Consider the following 15,065-nt stretch of genomic DNA (forward strand, 5'->3'; position numbering starts at 1 on the left):
GAGCACTTCATATACAGTAAATATAGGAAGGTCACATTAAATTCTTATCACTGAAGCCATACTTGGAGAAAGACAGGGGTGTGCTAGTTTTCATGAGCGCTAATGCACCTTATTCACCTGTGTATTTTCTTTGTACTCAACCGCACACAGTACCAGAGATTAAACCTTTTTGCATTTCTCATGTTTCCAGGATGCAAATATCTTCTAAAGCTTTGGGTGAGTTCAGAGTAATTGGTATCATACTGATTACATTTGTTTCAGACCTTTTTGGCTAAACCTGTGACTAATGAGAAATCACAGATGCAAAAGTGTAAATCCATTATTAGCAACATTTCCCACAAGTAATAATACAAGCGGAGATATTAAGTAGCTACATTGGTAGACAGCAAAGTCTCTTGTTGAACATGTATGTCATTCCTAGGTTATGTAGCAGTTCCCCAAATCAAAAGTGGCTAAAAAAAATCTGGACATGAGGTTCTAGGTGAACATGGCTGAAATTATTTTTCTTGACCGTTAAATACCATTACTGGCTTTACCAAGCTCACTTCCTGCTGTGTTAATTAAAAAAAACAAAACACACAAATGATCCATTTCATAAGAGCTTTATTTGAAACATTACACATATAAAAACTACATACAATTTTCCCACATTGGATGAACATATCCCAACAACATGATTAAAAGCACATTTAAAACATAAAACATGGAATGGCACTGCACAGAATGTCCATGGGGGCCACTTAGTGACACGGTTGAAAGCCAGCTTATTTAAAAGAAAGGATTGCCCGACACACAAGCATCAGGATTTGTGGAACAGATTCTTGTTGGGAAGGGAACCAGGGACTAATCAGAGACCTCCATCTTCTCTTGTTTGATGTTCTCTGTGGAGGGGGAAAAAACAAAAACATTTGTATCAGGATTTCTGCATATTCAAGAGTTGAATGTCAATCAGGAAAAGTATAATTCAGACAAATGAGTCACCTGATGCTTTTTCTTCCTTAATTCTCTCCATGACACACTTCTTAATCTCCAGGCCTATGGCCCTGGAGAGTGGAGGAGGCACAGCATTTCCGACCTGGCAGAAACAGGAAGAAGCAATGACATGATCTGTGACAATAGTGTCATTTTAACTTTGATGTCCTTTGAATTTCATAGAGAAGCCATGTTGGAATTGCTTGCATTTTCAGTATTAATGCATAGTATTTACACCTGCAGTAATAGATTTTTGGCCACTTGAGGAAAGCAGAAACATCAAAACAACAAACATCAGCATTTCTTTGGAGTCATGTTTTTTTAGCCACTTCATGAATGAAAGTTCAATATTCACTTTAAGTCTGTTTTTGGTCTCCACTAACTCCTTGAGGAAAATATGTGGCTGGTTAAATGCTTCACTACGATCAACAGCTAGTCGCCAACTTCTCTCACTTCTCTCTGCTGTATGGTGCTGGGCAGGTAGTGACACTGGCTTTCACTGATAATGGCTGCCTTTTGCAGCCAGAAACAATGCTATGAAAGTGGCGAGAGTGAACTGAAACAGAGAAATTATGGCCAAAAAAACAATGAGCTGAAAAATGTTATAAAGCTTCTTAGAAATAGAGGGAACTGCAGAGTCAGGTGATAATTGTTCGTGGGATCATCTCTGAGTGACTTCTTTCACATTACATAGTCATTTGATAAATTTTTGTTATAAAAGAAAGATTATTGCCACTTTAAGGAAAAACTGGACAGACGCCAACACCCTCTCAATTTCAGCAAAATATTTGATGATCCTTTAAACAGCCAACAAAAGAGCGAGGCACCCTGAAACCTCGCTGTCAGTGTAATAGGGAACCAAAAAAGAAAAGAAAAAAGTGTCACACTTCTCGCATTTCAAGCAAGCTTTAAATGAAACCAGGATTTTACCTGTCTGTGTTTGTCCAAGATGTTTCCAAAGAAGCGGTAAGTGTCGGGGAATCCCTGAGAGCGTGCACATTCCCTCACACTGACCACTCGGTGCTGCTCAGGATGCAGAACACGGCCCTGAAATTGAAATACTCAGATTAAGATCGATTTCTAACCAAACCAGAAGTCAATTGATTTGACATTAGAAATTTCACTAAATCTTTATAACCAATGAAGTCCCTCAGTGTTCAATTAGTTATTCTATACAAATGACATAAAAAAAAGGAGGGGTGTTTCACAGTATGGTACTAAAAATGGGCTCTAAACATTTTTGTGCCAGCTAGAGTTGATGTACCTGCTTGCCCATGGGTTCAGGGTTGGTGACAGTTGTGCTGAAGAAGCCGTCCCACTCCAATCTGCCGTAGAGTCCGGCCCAGTGATTGTGACGGTTCCCAGTGTGAGGCAGACACCAGGGGATCAGGGTGTTAAACTGCCTGTCTGCAGGGTCGCATGGCTTCCCTAAAACGACAAACATAATCAGAGATGCCTCCACGCGGCAAGTGTAAGCTCTGTAATGTCCATTATTCAAGTAGAAAGCTAGACCTACATACCTCCTGCACAAGTGCAAACACCTCTGAGAGCACCAGTACTGCTGCGTCCGTTCTTTTTATCAGAATGTGTGTAACGCAGTTTCTTGGTCATAGTGCCATCTCTCAGCCGAACCTCGATGTTGGGCAGATCCCTCCAGTCGGAGCCTGGTGCCAAGGGGATGTGACGCATACGACCTTCAACCAGAGCGCTCATGTCCTGAGGACACAAAGATCATACTTTACAAACTCAGCTTTTACCATGAATTAGAAAAGAAGTGATCACATTACAATCCTACATTCACACAGTACAGCTACATCATGTTAATGTTAAGACAAGTGCAAGTGCGAGGCAGCTCACCTTGCAGATATGATCTCTGAGGATTGGCTGGTACTGTGTGCCTCTGATCTGCCTCTGGAACCAAGACTGAGGCTCTCCGTTGTAGGAAATCTCCAACGCAGCTGCACCATTGCGAATCTCTGGCAGGTCAGACATAGTGTCTCTGACGGTGATGGTTCTGTAGATTCCTCCATTACCGCTGTTGAAGACAGAACATTTAGTCCAGAGTAGTCACACTGAGGCATTGTAATGATCAATTCGAGGAGCTGTACAGGTTTGTGATCTAGAAATACAGATCAATAAATGGTACAGTAGAGGATGTTCACATTACCGTGTGACATTACTGACGTATTTCTTTTCGTCCACCACCACGCTCAGAGAGCAGGCTCTGGGAGCAAACACGTGCAGAGGCTCAGGATAACGGGGCAGCTCCTCTCCAGGAGCAGCAGCCAGGATGATTGCCCTGCGGCGGGTCTGGGCAACACCGTACTGACCAGCCTGATGAGGAGGGCAGCATGGAGCATGTTAGTGGTCTAGTAAAGGTGACCTCAGTGATCATAAAAATACTGGCATGTACAACTGTATTTTTCCTTAAATAATGTGGGAGAGGAAAAAAAGAAAAGAAAAAAAAGTCATTGGTTAAACTGCTCATAAAGAAAACAACCTCTGACAAGGGGTTGCAGAGGGACATTTCTTTGTTGTAAGGGGTAAAATGATCTAGATAAAAATAGGCATGTGCATCGCATGGTAATGAAGTACTTGAAGACAGCTGGCATCCTCAAATTTGAAGAAATTCGGGGAGAACTGTAATTCAACAGCTTGTGTAACATTAATTTAAAAATAAGGTTGCCAGGCACTATTATAAGCTGAAGAGGAGCTTTACCAGGAGAGTTTCACACCTGCATGGGTTAATGCTGTTCCCCCAGATCCCTAGCCAGAAGCACAATTTGGAATAGATATTGTCCAGACTGGAAAGACAATAGTCAGTATAGTCAGACCCACCTGAAGGACACCAAACGTACACTGGTAGCCCATGCGCACAAGACAGCGTAGAGTCAGCTTGAGAACCATGGAGCTTTTGAATGAGACGAAGTTCCTCACATTCTCAAGCAGGAAGAACTTGGGTCTGTAGTAGTCACAGTAACTGCAAGAGAGGAAAACACATTTTAAATGTGCACTTGAACCATGTGGTCTATACTGCATCAAACTTGCAACATCCCGTTTACAATAAATCACTACAGGTCAAGATGAGAATCTGTTCTTACAAACACTGACCTGAGATAGGAGACCACGAGAGAGTTCTTGAATGCGGAATAAGTGCGAGAGTTGAAGCGATTCATCCCACTGAACCCTTGGCAAGGAGGTCCTCCACACAGCATCTCCACATCACCCTTCTGAGGCAGCTTCTGGCCAAGAGAGTTCATCTTCTCTCCAGACATGACCAACTTCAGCAGGGTGTTGCAGTCCTCCGTGAACACAGTGGTGCCAGGGTTGTTGAGCCTGAAGGCCTGTGCTGCAGGCTCCCACATCTCTATGGCCCACAGAGTCTCAGAGATACCTAAAAAAGGCAGCCAGCAGCCATGTTTTCAACAACGCAGTGTAAAGTAAAACTGCAGTTTGCCATACTTCTACGCATGTCAACATTTGTGGATATGAGAACATATTTCATTAGTGGCATGAAACAAGGACTTACCAGCCTGGTGGAAGCCTTCAGAAAGTCCACCACAGCCAGAGAACACATCCAGTGTGCGATATTTGGGCACTTTGAGTGTCTGTGGTTCATTCTGAGAGTCCTGCAGTTCTTGTGCAGCTGACGCCTTTCCTTTGCCTTTACCTTGTAGAGAAAATAAATCATTGGATTAGGTTTTCAGTGAGCCTAAAACCAATTTCAGATTAAGAAAAGATTTGTTTATGTCTGCATTTTCACCTTTCCCTTTGCCCTTTCCTTTGCCTTTCTGAACAGCAGAGCGAGCATGATTTGGAGGGTCTTCAAAGCTTTTTGATTTTGCATTATAGGCCTGTGAGAGGAATATGCATAGCAAACATGTAAACTACATTGAAGTATCGGCATTATGTTTACAAATTTTCAACGTCTTTCCAATTTAGCTCTTTGTCTAATAAGAAAACTTGTGAAAAAAGGTGTTAATCAATTGACACTTTTGTCCAGCATTTACAGTGAATCCCTGCAGTGTTGATGGTGTTTCATGGCTTTATTTTCCTCTCTATGCAGGGTTCAACGGTGTGCAGCTGTCTTACACCATAGCAACATGCCAGCTGTTTAAAGATATGCCATGTTAGCTGATCAATAACCTAATCTAAAATTACTGCAGATACAAAGTATTGACTACTGTACCTCCAGGAAATAGAAGCGGTCAGGTCCTCCACTGGAATAGTCCTGGACGGATTCATTCAGGTCTTCTCCATATTCTACTTTACAGCGGCCGAGCACCTCCGTCATGCTGACAGTCACTTCTTCGTCACTCCAGTATAGCTGATTGATGTCGGTGTGGTAACTGGCTTTGACACCTTTGTGAGTGTTCTCAGGCCTTACAAATGAGATAAAAGCCAGTTAATTCAGAACAATCATTTGTTACAGATTAAACTCTGAATGACAACCAATGTAATTGTAACGTCTTTTACCTGTAGAACTTGTAGAGTCGCAGTTTGACATCTGAGCTGTCGGGTTTCCCGTTGCTACGCCTGTGACAGAAGATCTCTTTGATGCGCCCAATGCGGAAGGGTTCTGGAGCGTCCAGGTTTGACCCTTTGATGTAGTCTGAGGACTTCCTGTAATATTCTGGATACACATCCTCATCCACGTCCTCTTTCCTATGGGAGCGCTTCACTGGACTAGCTGGCTTCATACTGCGAGCCAGGAACAAAAGGCAGTGAGTTGAGGCAAGTTGAGTAAATTACAAAATTGGAATCACTTCACTCACCTGAAATTAAAAGCATCAGGAGGCAGGTAGACACCATCTCCCACCCTGAACTGCTCCCCCTTAAAGCAGGACAGAGCATATAGAGTCTTTGAGTCGTTGTCTTTGTCCACCAGGGGTTCAAACACACGAGGCATTTCCTGTTCCTCCCTCTCTTTAGTCCTAGCACAGCTGCCACAAAACCTGTAAGCAAAAGGGGAACATAGACAACAAGGTTAAAAAAAAGAAAAGAAAAGAAAAACAACATAAGCAGTACAAACACGTGGATGGTGCTTACTTGAACTTGCAGTCTTCTGATGGAGTGGTCTTGGGAGGAGTCACAAAGCGGGCAAACTCTGTGTCATACCAGAACTGGTAGAAGAAACTCTTCCCATCATCCTCAATGACCTTGATGTCAACATCAATGCCACCCTAAAATACAAACGTAACCACGGGGATCAAGAAAAATGTATAACAAAATGCAAATTAACCTGCTGTCGAGTTAACTTACCTCCATAAACCAGTTGTTAGATGGGGCCTTATACGTGACGTTAACTTTGCCTTGCACATAATTGAGAAGCATGCCTTCACACTCATCCACAATGACCAGCTCCAGCGGATCAGAAGACTCTCCCAGCACTGTTTGAGTTCCCCGAAGGAACCAGTGGGCATGGAACATCTTTCCATTGCCATCCTCCCACAGTGATGTGATCCTGAGAAGGAATACATCATTAGATTTATACTAGTCACCTTGACAAAATGTTATCAAAGAGTCTAAAAATGTCACACCTTGCCAGATACAGAGGAGTGGTTGGATCCTCTGATGAAACTGAGACACAGTCGCCCACCTCCAACACTTCATCATTCACACAGACCTTCCGGTAGTACTGCTTCTTCCCTTCAGTCTGAATGGAGTTGAAGACAAATATACTTTAACAGCATTGGGTTCTCATGCATGACAGGAAAACTTCATTTTAACAACCAAGGAAGAAAATATATAAACCTCAACAGGCTCTCCGATCCATGTCAGTTTGCACTGGGTCTGCTTCTTCCTCTTAGCATGAGACAACTTTTTGGACTTCTCCACTGGAACATCTTCTTCTTCAACGTTCTCATCATCTTCAGCCTCCTTTACTGCAAGGTTTGGGCATCTAAACAGTTGGCAAAAGAGGAATTAAGGATTATAGACATAAAATGTACCATGACCATGTCACAGCAGATGAAGGTTCTTTTGAAAGTTTAGATAAAGTATATTTGTCCAGTGGGGGAAATGTGCATGTCACAGCAACAGTACACAAATGAACCACAAAGAAAAGTGCAGAACAAATGTCAAACTCAAGTATTAACAAAAGTAAAAAAGTATGCCCTCTACGCACATGCATATATAAGTGTTTGTGACATTAAATATTTGTCTTTTCTTCTACATTGGACTGAACTGCTCCGAGACTTGCTCACCTTCTCTGCTTACAAGCCTGCTTGCTTTTTCCACTTCCTCCAAATTTGATCATGTCCTTGCAAGCTGTACACTTCCCACAATCAGGAGATTGGCAAACCTGAAGACAGACAAAAAGAAGTTCATGGATTTCAACTGTTAAGAATTGGAGGACGCAAATCAAATACACATTAATGTTGAATTGGTGTTTTAACAACGGGGCTTCACTTTCATAACCACTCACCTCACAGACACCACAGCGCTGTCTTTTGGCCGCAGCAGCCTCTTTATCACTCTGCTCTATCTGATCCGAGAAGAAGGTATCAAAGATCTGGTACACCAGCTTGGTAGTGGTTGCTTTAGTCGGTCCCTTACTGTCCTTCTCTATCTTTGTTGGGTGACGAATGGCCTGTCTTCTAGCAGCTCTCCTGTCAATAGAATACAATTTTTGTTAAGAGGAGAAGTCCATTCGGCTTGGCACAAATACCTGATGATATGTGGAGCGATGGCATTATGAAGCCCCTGGCCGTCAACACACCACAGCATCAGGCCATGCAACATAAGAAACAAGCAAACAAAACCAAACAGACACAGTGAAGATGTACAATGCAGAGTTCCCGTTAGATGCAACTGGCCAATAAGATTCTTCCAAAACATTCTGGCCTGTACCAAGTTACGTCTAAAGGTTTAGAGAATGTGCTTTAATCGCATCTGGCAACCAACATGTTTTGTCCTGTCAGTTTTAAATAAGCTTTGCTTTATACTTTCTCTTAAGAAGATTCTTCCAGTCAGTTTTACAAAGATAAAATATTTTCATCACAGGCTAAACTAACCTGACTGTTCTAAATAGAGTTTGTCTTACTAAAAGACACTGAGGAAGACCCTAGCCTACAGAAAGCCAAAGTGTAACTTAACTTCCAATCCAATCAATTAGTAATTAATCCCAGCCTCAACACATTAAGGGTCAACAAATCAGAGAGTCAGTAGCCCAAATAGGGCTACCCTTACAGCATTGTCTTCATGAGTTACTGAGTTTTTACTAGATAATGGAAAAAAAAAAAAGCATATTTTTTGTTCCATCCCTGATGGTTCACACCAGTGATCTTAGCAGTGGGGATATCCCACGTTCAAATTTGCAAGTTTGAAACAACCGTCAGCCCAGGGTTTACTGTAGCATGGATTAAGTGCAGTGAGAGAGACACTGTTGAAGTTCAAGGCTTCGACTGATTTTCCTTTGAGAAAAGACTTCTGCGTGAAGATCAAGTTTAAACTGAAAAACTAGTTCCCTTATCTACCAATTACCTTTTGGGGTCACTCCAGCCAGCTGGACTTTATATTCTGTTTATTAATGTATACATGTCACAAGTACCGGAAAAGAGTTTGCCTGAATGCAATATAGAACAAAAAAAGGAAAGCAGTTTTGCATATTTGAATAACAAAATTTCATGACTGTTAAATCAAATTACTTACGGGGTGAGTCCGTTTTTTCACTTCAATAGAAGAACTTTTTTTAAAATCCTACCAGACACTTTTATATTTAATTGGTATCTGTTGTGACCAAGTCAAGATAACTTATGGACACTAGTCCCCACACACACACACACATGTGTTATATGACCAGAATTCAAATATGCCAGATAAACTAAAATAAACCACAATGTCAAGCCAAAAAATTAAAAATAAAACTTAGAAATAAACTTCCAGCATGTACTGGTATAATGCTCTTTTTGTCCATATAGCTTCTAAATGCTTCACACTAACACACCACCATACAAGCTAAGGATGCAGTCACAACAAGGCCTACCTACCAGTACAGCAGCATGCTGCGTTAGGAAATGTCAAAGGAATGTTAGACATTAGGGAGAACAAGGAGCGAGGAGCAAAAATACAGGAACATAAGCAAAAAAATAAAATGGATAACTTCAAAATCCTGAAGCATGTGTTGCAAAGTAGCTGCTGTTAGAAAAACTGGCTGAAGCTGAGAATGGGGAGTTTTTATTAAGTTAAACATGTAGCATGTACGCTGTTCATGTTTGATTTCACTTTGACCTACAGTGGCTGCAGAAAGCTTACTTGTGTATGTATGAATGGTAGAGCAATATTTGCAGATTGCATGACCTGAACATATTCTGACCCCACAAAATGACCCCTTTCCCTTTTTAATTGTTAACTAGTGAAGTGAGCTGATGTTATGTTTACATGGAGTGTAAACCTGCGTACTATCCCCTTAAAGGCTCAGGAATCAAAGTCAGTACTTTAGGGATCTGACACCGTTTCACTATAAGGAACCAAATCATAATCATCTTTCAGCCATACCTCTTCCCTAGAGTGACTCCTGCAAGCTTGATCAGGTCTCTCATGCACGGAGTAACAATGATGGGCTGCTCATCAGAGTCGCCGGCCTCATCGTAGCTCTCCACCTGCTCCACCACAAACTGAGCATGCCGCAGCAGTGTGTCTTCAGTGAAGCAGTTGAAGTTTAGCCCTGCAGGAGGCACAGTTGTCTGAGGGCAGGAGAAAGAGAAGTTGTTCAGTGTATTGACATTGTGTCACGGTGACAAGAGCTACAGTACATTTCATTCCACTCATGCCAAAGACCTGCACCAAGGTCACCACCATGTTTCGCTCACAAACCACCACCATCACTATGTAGAAAAGCCTCTTCAAACTGCAAATTTTCTTTCTCTCTCTCATTCCAGAGGCTCTAACCAGCAATTATTTTACATTTACTTTAGAAATGGATTTAACAATTTGTTTAAATGGTAGACTTTGTAAACCACCAATTGATTTAATTTCTGAGACATACCATTGCCATCAATGTGATATGTCTTCTGTAGCAATGAACACTGATGTCTCCTTGAAAAATGGAACCATGTCAAATATGAACTTGGCAGGAAACTGCTCAACTAACAAAAGATGACAATTTGTTGCATTCACACATGTCCCCACCTCAATCTTGTTGAGAAGATCCTCATAAGTAGCGTCACGATTCTTCTGGAGGAACTCCACCACAATCTTGCTCATATAGATCTTCTCCTGCATCAGTGCAAAGATGGGTCCGTACTCCTCACTTGGCTGCATCAGAATATAATCAGCAAAAGCTGGATAATGAAGACAGACAAACCATTAGTACATCATACAAGGTAAAATAAATTAAAATTTGGAGCAGAAAACTTAATGTTGCTACCTGTAGTGAAACCAATTAAAGCTTTTTCACCACCATCAAAACCAGTGATCCACCAGGCATTGATGGGTCCAAGCTTCTTGGCAGGAACACCACCTGAAAGGAAAAATAAATAAAACACACAAACACAGGTAAACATCTGCTTGGTTGTAGCAGCCAAAAGGGAAAAAAATGTGTACAAGCAACATTAAGCTTCCATTTTTAAAATGTGGGTTTACACACCATCCAAGCAAGGGTTGTCATCATAGATGGGTTTGACAACACAGCTGAAGTAGAGCTCCACGTTCTTCTCAATAAGTCCAGAGTCGAATGGACAAAGGTGGCCACGCTTGTCATACACACTGCAAGACATAGGAGTTAATACTATAACTGATAAAACCTCAGGTGCTGCAATCCAAAGCTTGTAACACTACAATATAAACTGACATGTGTCACCTAAAACACTGAAGATTGACGGAGAATCACTTACCTGAAGTTTGTAATCTTGTGCTGTGGCAGATCCTCATAGCTCTCAAATCCATCCTCATTTGAGTCAAACAGGGAGAGGCGCTCATCTGTTAACATTTCTGGCTCATCCAGCTGAAGATGAAAAGAGCAGAATTGTTTCAGGTTTCACATTCTTCTGAGTCAACATACAATACTGAAAACAATTAAAGGGTTTCACGTGACAAACGTAGTTATTGGGGGGAAAAGTGCATGCAAAGTGTAATTCACTCAAAATATACTCTGGTTTTACAAAGAAGACACAATAACACAGACACACTTACCGCATTATCAGGATCCCCTTGAAAGAACTTGAGATCTGAGTCATCCAAGTATTGTCTGCAGTCTGGACATTTAGGGGGTGGTGTCTTAAACAAAAAAAGAAAGATTATACAGATTGTGTGAGTACTGAGCAATAATGTTTACAAATATGACACTGAGCTGAATGACCCAATTCATTACCTTTGCAGCAGAAACCGGTTTAATAATCTCACTCTTTGATTCTTCTGGAGCAGCACTGCATAAAGAAAAGTATTAGTACATTCACTTGTGTGAGCTCCATCACCATCATTAATGTTCAGAGGGCAAAAGACTTACTTTTCTTCCGAGTCCACTTTGAGACGCTTCTCCTCCCGAGACTACAACAGATTTGATGGGCAGTGTTACATACCAGATATTGAGAATTGTACAAACCCTTAATGTTTCAACATCACTGGTACATAAAATGCTTCACCTCCTCAACATCATCTTCCTCTTTCTTCAGTTCACTTTGTCCATTAGCAGCTTCTCCATTCAAGTCTTCAGACTTGCGCTTTTGACTGCAATACAGATTTATTTTTAAAAACAGAATACAGACACTTGTGCCTTTAGACTTTGTCACATTTTTCATGTACAAGATAAAACTCATACGCACACTTTAGAAAACATTGACAAAATGGTTGGCTGTTTCCCAGCATTTCTTGTAACCCTGCTGCTGGCTGGAGACTCTACAAAGAAGAAAAACAAGATTTATGTTTTTCCTATACCATTGTTTAGAACCATTTCATTTCTGATTGTCTCCATCTTGGAAGGCAGCCGTTACATGCTAAATATCAATAAGAAGTCTCAAACTTACTTTTGGTGTCAGAATTTGCCTTGCTCCTACGTCCACCCTTCCCTTTGGGAGCAGTTGGTGACTTGACAGCCTCTTCCTCCTCCTCCGGTACGTCCATGGTTACATCTTCACTGTCCTCTTTGTGGGAACCATTTGAGAAGCCATTCGTCTTTCCATTCTGCTCCACGCCATCAACATGTGAGCCATTTTCAAGATGAAGCTCATTTCCCAGCAAGGCCTTTACTTTAGAGATGTAGACCTCCTGAGGAAAGTATACGGCATACATCACACGTCACAGGTGAAATAATGAGCAGTAAAATTCCAGGAGCAGTAGGGATGTTTTAAAGAGTCACTAACCATTGAGATCTCTGAACTTTTCATCTTCTCCTCCAGGCTGGTCAGCTGATCCTGAGCGTCGACATGCAGGAAGTCCTGCACCAACCTGAGCTTCTCTTTCACATGATCCTGGAATGGCATTTCAAGAAAAAAGATGTATTCAGAAAAGCCAAGTTTACCTCGGGCACTCAATCAAAAACAAATCAGAAAGTACAGTAAGTACATGATGCATATTTAAAATTACTACCATACAATGTGTTTTTCTTCAAATGTTGAAGGACACTACTGCCTTAAAACGCATCACATAACTGAATCAGAGAGTCTACTTGCAGCGGGAAAACAGTTAAGAAAGGTCACTTGGTACTTGTTCACCTAATAAATCCTTGACAATACAATTTTAATTTATAATTACTGCCATATTCAAATTTAGAGCTCCATCTCAAGTTGCATCTTTATTGTCATCATTGAATACAGCAACAAAAGTCGAACTAATGATATCTTCATGACACTTTGTGATAGTGTGAGATATTAAATCCAAATTAATTATATAACATGCAGGGCGTCCATAGAGCGGGACCTGTTTCAAAATGGCATCATCAGTACAGTTCATCTCTTTGATTTGAAGGGTTTGGAGTGACTCATTCAAATTCATACATTATAACTGAACTAGACAGTAGTACAGATTTTAGATAGGTGGAATCCAATAGAGGGTGGAGTTTCCCTTTATGGTGACAGTATGTGAACTTAGTCTTTGGAACCCCAAACTGAACAGTCATTAGCAACAACAATTAGTGAGCAGCTGGAGTAACACTTCGAGAGATTACTTGCAGGCTTTCATGTGCAGTCTTTCAGCTGCAGTAAGTTCAGTAGATACGGAACCCACCTCGTCTGAAGATCCATCTCCATCCAGCACCTGCAGCCTGTGAACAACGAACATGTCAAAACAACGCTACGGTAACTTAACTAATGTGCGACAGAGCGCAAATCATCCATGAGCATTTCTCATGCCAAGGTTGTAGCAATAAAACCAGCGTGACAGCAAGCTAGCAAAATCATACGAAGCAAAACTTCCTGAGTGGCGCCAAATCCCACACGCTACTCCATCAATTGACAGGCTAAAGATGCTAACTGGCTAACCTTAACAGGAGGCTAACGTTAACGCTGTATGTGGCATCAACCCTGGCTGTTAAGTGGCAACAAGCTAACGCTAACTGCAGCTGCTAGTACAAGCAAAAGGTAAAGTGGAGGACCCGCTCACGACAACCACGAAAAGTCCGGGGCAGGTCCAGAGCAGCTAGTTACACGGGTTTTACTGTTATTGTTGTGGCTTTTGAACTAAGACAACCAGCTGCATGCATGCTAGCTACATAATCAGGACGTTATTAGCATTCACGTTACTAACGTTACCGTACCTTTTCCTGACATCCTCTGGCAGAGACAGGGAAGTCCTGGATGGCATGGTAAACAGCTAGCTAAACGTATAAGACAAAGGAGATAAAAAATCGCTTTAAAATCCGTTAAAACAATGCTTAAACCCGCCGTTGGCAACTGCAGCGCGGCTCCACAGCGACTGTCTGTCGTGCGCTGTTTCTTGCAATGGAAGCTATAAGCAATTCGGGCGCGCGGGCCGTCTTTTCGCGCGGAAACCCGGGTGTTGTGGACTGTACCACTACAGTGATGTATGGGTAAAACACTTTCTATGTGGAACGTAATATTTCCCTGCTAAGTGCATCGTTTAAATGCGAAACACATTTTCGTACAATACATGGTATAGAAAACACAATTATGATGGTATGTGGTTGTATTCTAAAAAATATAATTTTCTTGAAATGAACAACTAACTGGTTCTACCCCTACTGTTTGCCAGATGTTGTAGACAACTGACCAAGCGGAAGCAATCTGAACGTTGTTTACTAATGAGCAATATTAGCAATACATTTCTTCAATTGAGATGGTATGTATCTGTACTTCTGAATGAACACATTGAGTAGATGACATTGTGCATGTAGTGAATAATACAGTAGTTGTGTTAGTGCAGGGTAATAACTGTAGATGACTCACTTTCCTGTGTTAATGTATGTTTTACGTTATGATTACGATCCTGACTGGGTGTCTCTTTGTCTCTTCCTAGTATATGTAGATATAGATACATATTTGAGAGACTTCTATGATTTTATTTGGTAGACTTGTTATATTGAAAATAGAGAAAACATCCTTCAAATAGGGATAGCAATATGCCTATTTTACCACAAGGTGGCACTATGTCATTGAAAATAGGAGTCTGTGGTTTTTTCAGATTGTCAAATCATGGCGGTGAATCTTCTCACTTTCATAGTGTCCATGCAAATTTAACCTGACCACATTTACAGTCAGTTTACTTACATACGTTCAATCATAGACCTATATTTATTGAGCAGTTATCAATTTTCGTTACCAAGGCAGTTTAGTGTGTGTGTACTATATTTACATAATCTAATGAAGAAGAATGAAGAATGGAGAAGTGTGTTGTTTTTTGTCCATGCTTAGTTTTTTGGTATAGATTGTTAAGTATTCCAAACTGTTTTATTTTGCAGGGACAAACCAACATCAGTCTTGTGTGCTGACTTAAATGTTTTTGTGTATACAACTTCACCTACAGGTTTCTGAGTCTGATGTCATATCCTGCAGGGCACTGGAAAGACTTGGCAGACTTCCCAGCAGTGCAGCCTCCTGGGGCTGATTCAGCCAATGTTCCCACCCAGGAATCCTGGACGTCTGACAGGAAACAGGCCTAACTCTCCCAAGGCCACTATAAGTCAGCCTCTCCCTTCACCC

General features: G+C 41.3%; 1 protein-coding gene across 2 annotated transcripts; it reads right to left on the reverse strand.

Annotated features, from left to right (window-relative positions):
• Nucleotides 1–596: 596 nt before the first annotated feature.
• Nucleotides 597–13,762, reverse strand: dnmt1 (DNA (cytosine-5-)-methyltransferase 1). 2 transcript variants are annotated; one of them, XM_070922420.1, is made up of 34 exons: nt 13,664–13,762; nt 13,135–13,171; nt 12,273–12,380; nt 11,937–12,177; nt 11,736–11,808; nt 11,556–11,640; nt 11,420–11,460; nt 11,285–11,339; nt 11,107–11,190; nt 10,809–10,918; nt 10,562–10,680; nt 10,343–10,435; nt 10,105–10,256; nt 9,472–9,659; nt 7,400–7,583; nt 7,179–7,276; nt 6,727–6,874; nt 6,513–6,628; nt 6,235–6,436; nt 6,022–6,155; nt 5,748–5,927; nt 5,449–5,673; nt 5,162–5,354; nt 4,736–4,826; nt 4,502–4,636; nt 4,084–4,366; nt 3,811–3,952; nt 3,140–3,306; nt 2,830–3,007; nt 2,493–2,688; nt 2,237–2,400; nt 1,903–2,019; nt 982–1,075; nt 597–881 (listed from the first exon to the last, which is right to left on the reverse strand). In XM_070922420.1, the coding sequence occupies exons 1-34, from the start codon at nt 13,708–13,710 to the stop codon at nt 844–846; spliced, it is 4,518 nt and encodes a 1,505-aa protein (XP_070778521.1). In that variant the 5' UTR covers nt 13,711–13,762; the 3' UTR covers nt 597–843. The 2 variants fall into 2 exon arrangements, with proteins under 2 accessions (XP_070778521.1, XP_070778520.1); XM_070922419.1 differs by having other exon boundaries at nt 4,502–4,642.
• Between the last annotated feature and the right edge of the window lie 1,303 nt (nt 13,763–15,065).

The sequence above is a fragment of the Enoplosus armatus genome, chromosome 17 (assembly GCF_043641665.1).
Source record: "Enoplosus armatus isolate fEnoArm2 chromosome 17, fEnoArm2.hap1, whole genome shotgun sequence".
NCBI lineage: Eukaryota > Metazoa > Chordata > Actinopteri > Centrarchiformes > Enoplosidae > Enoplosus > Enoplosus armatus.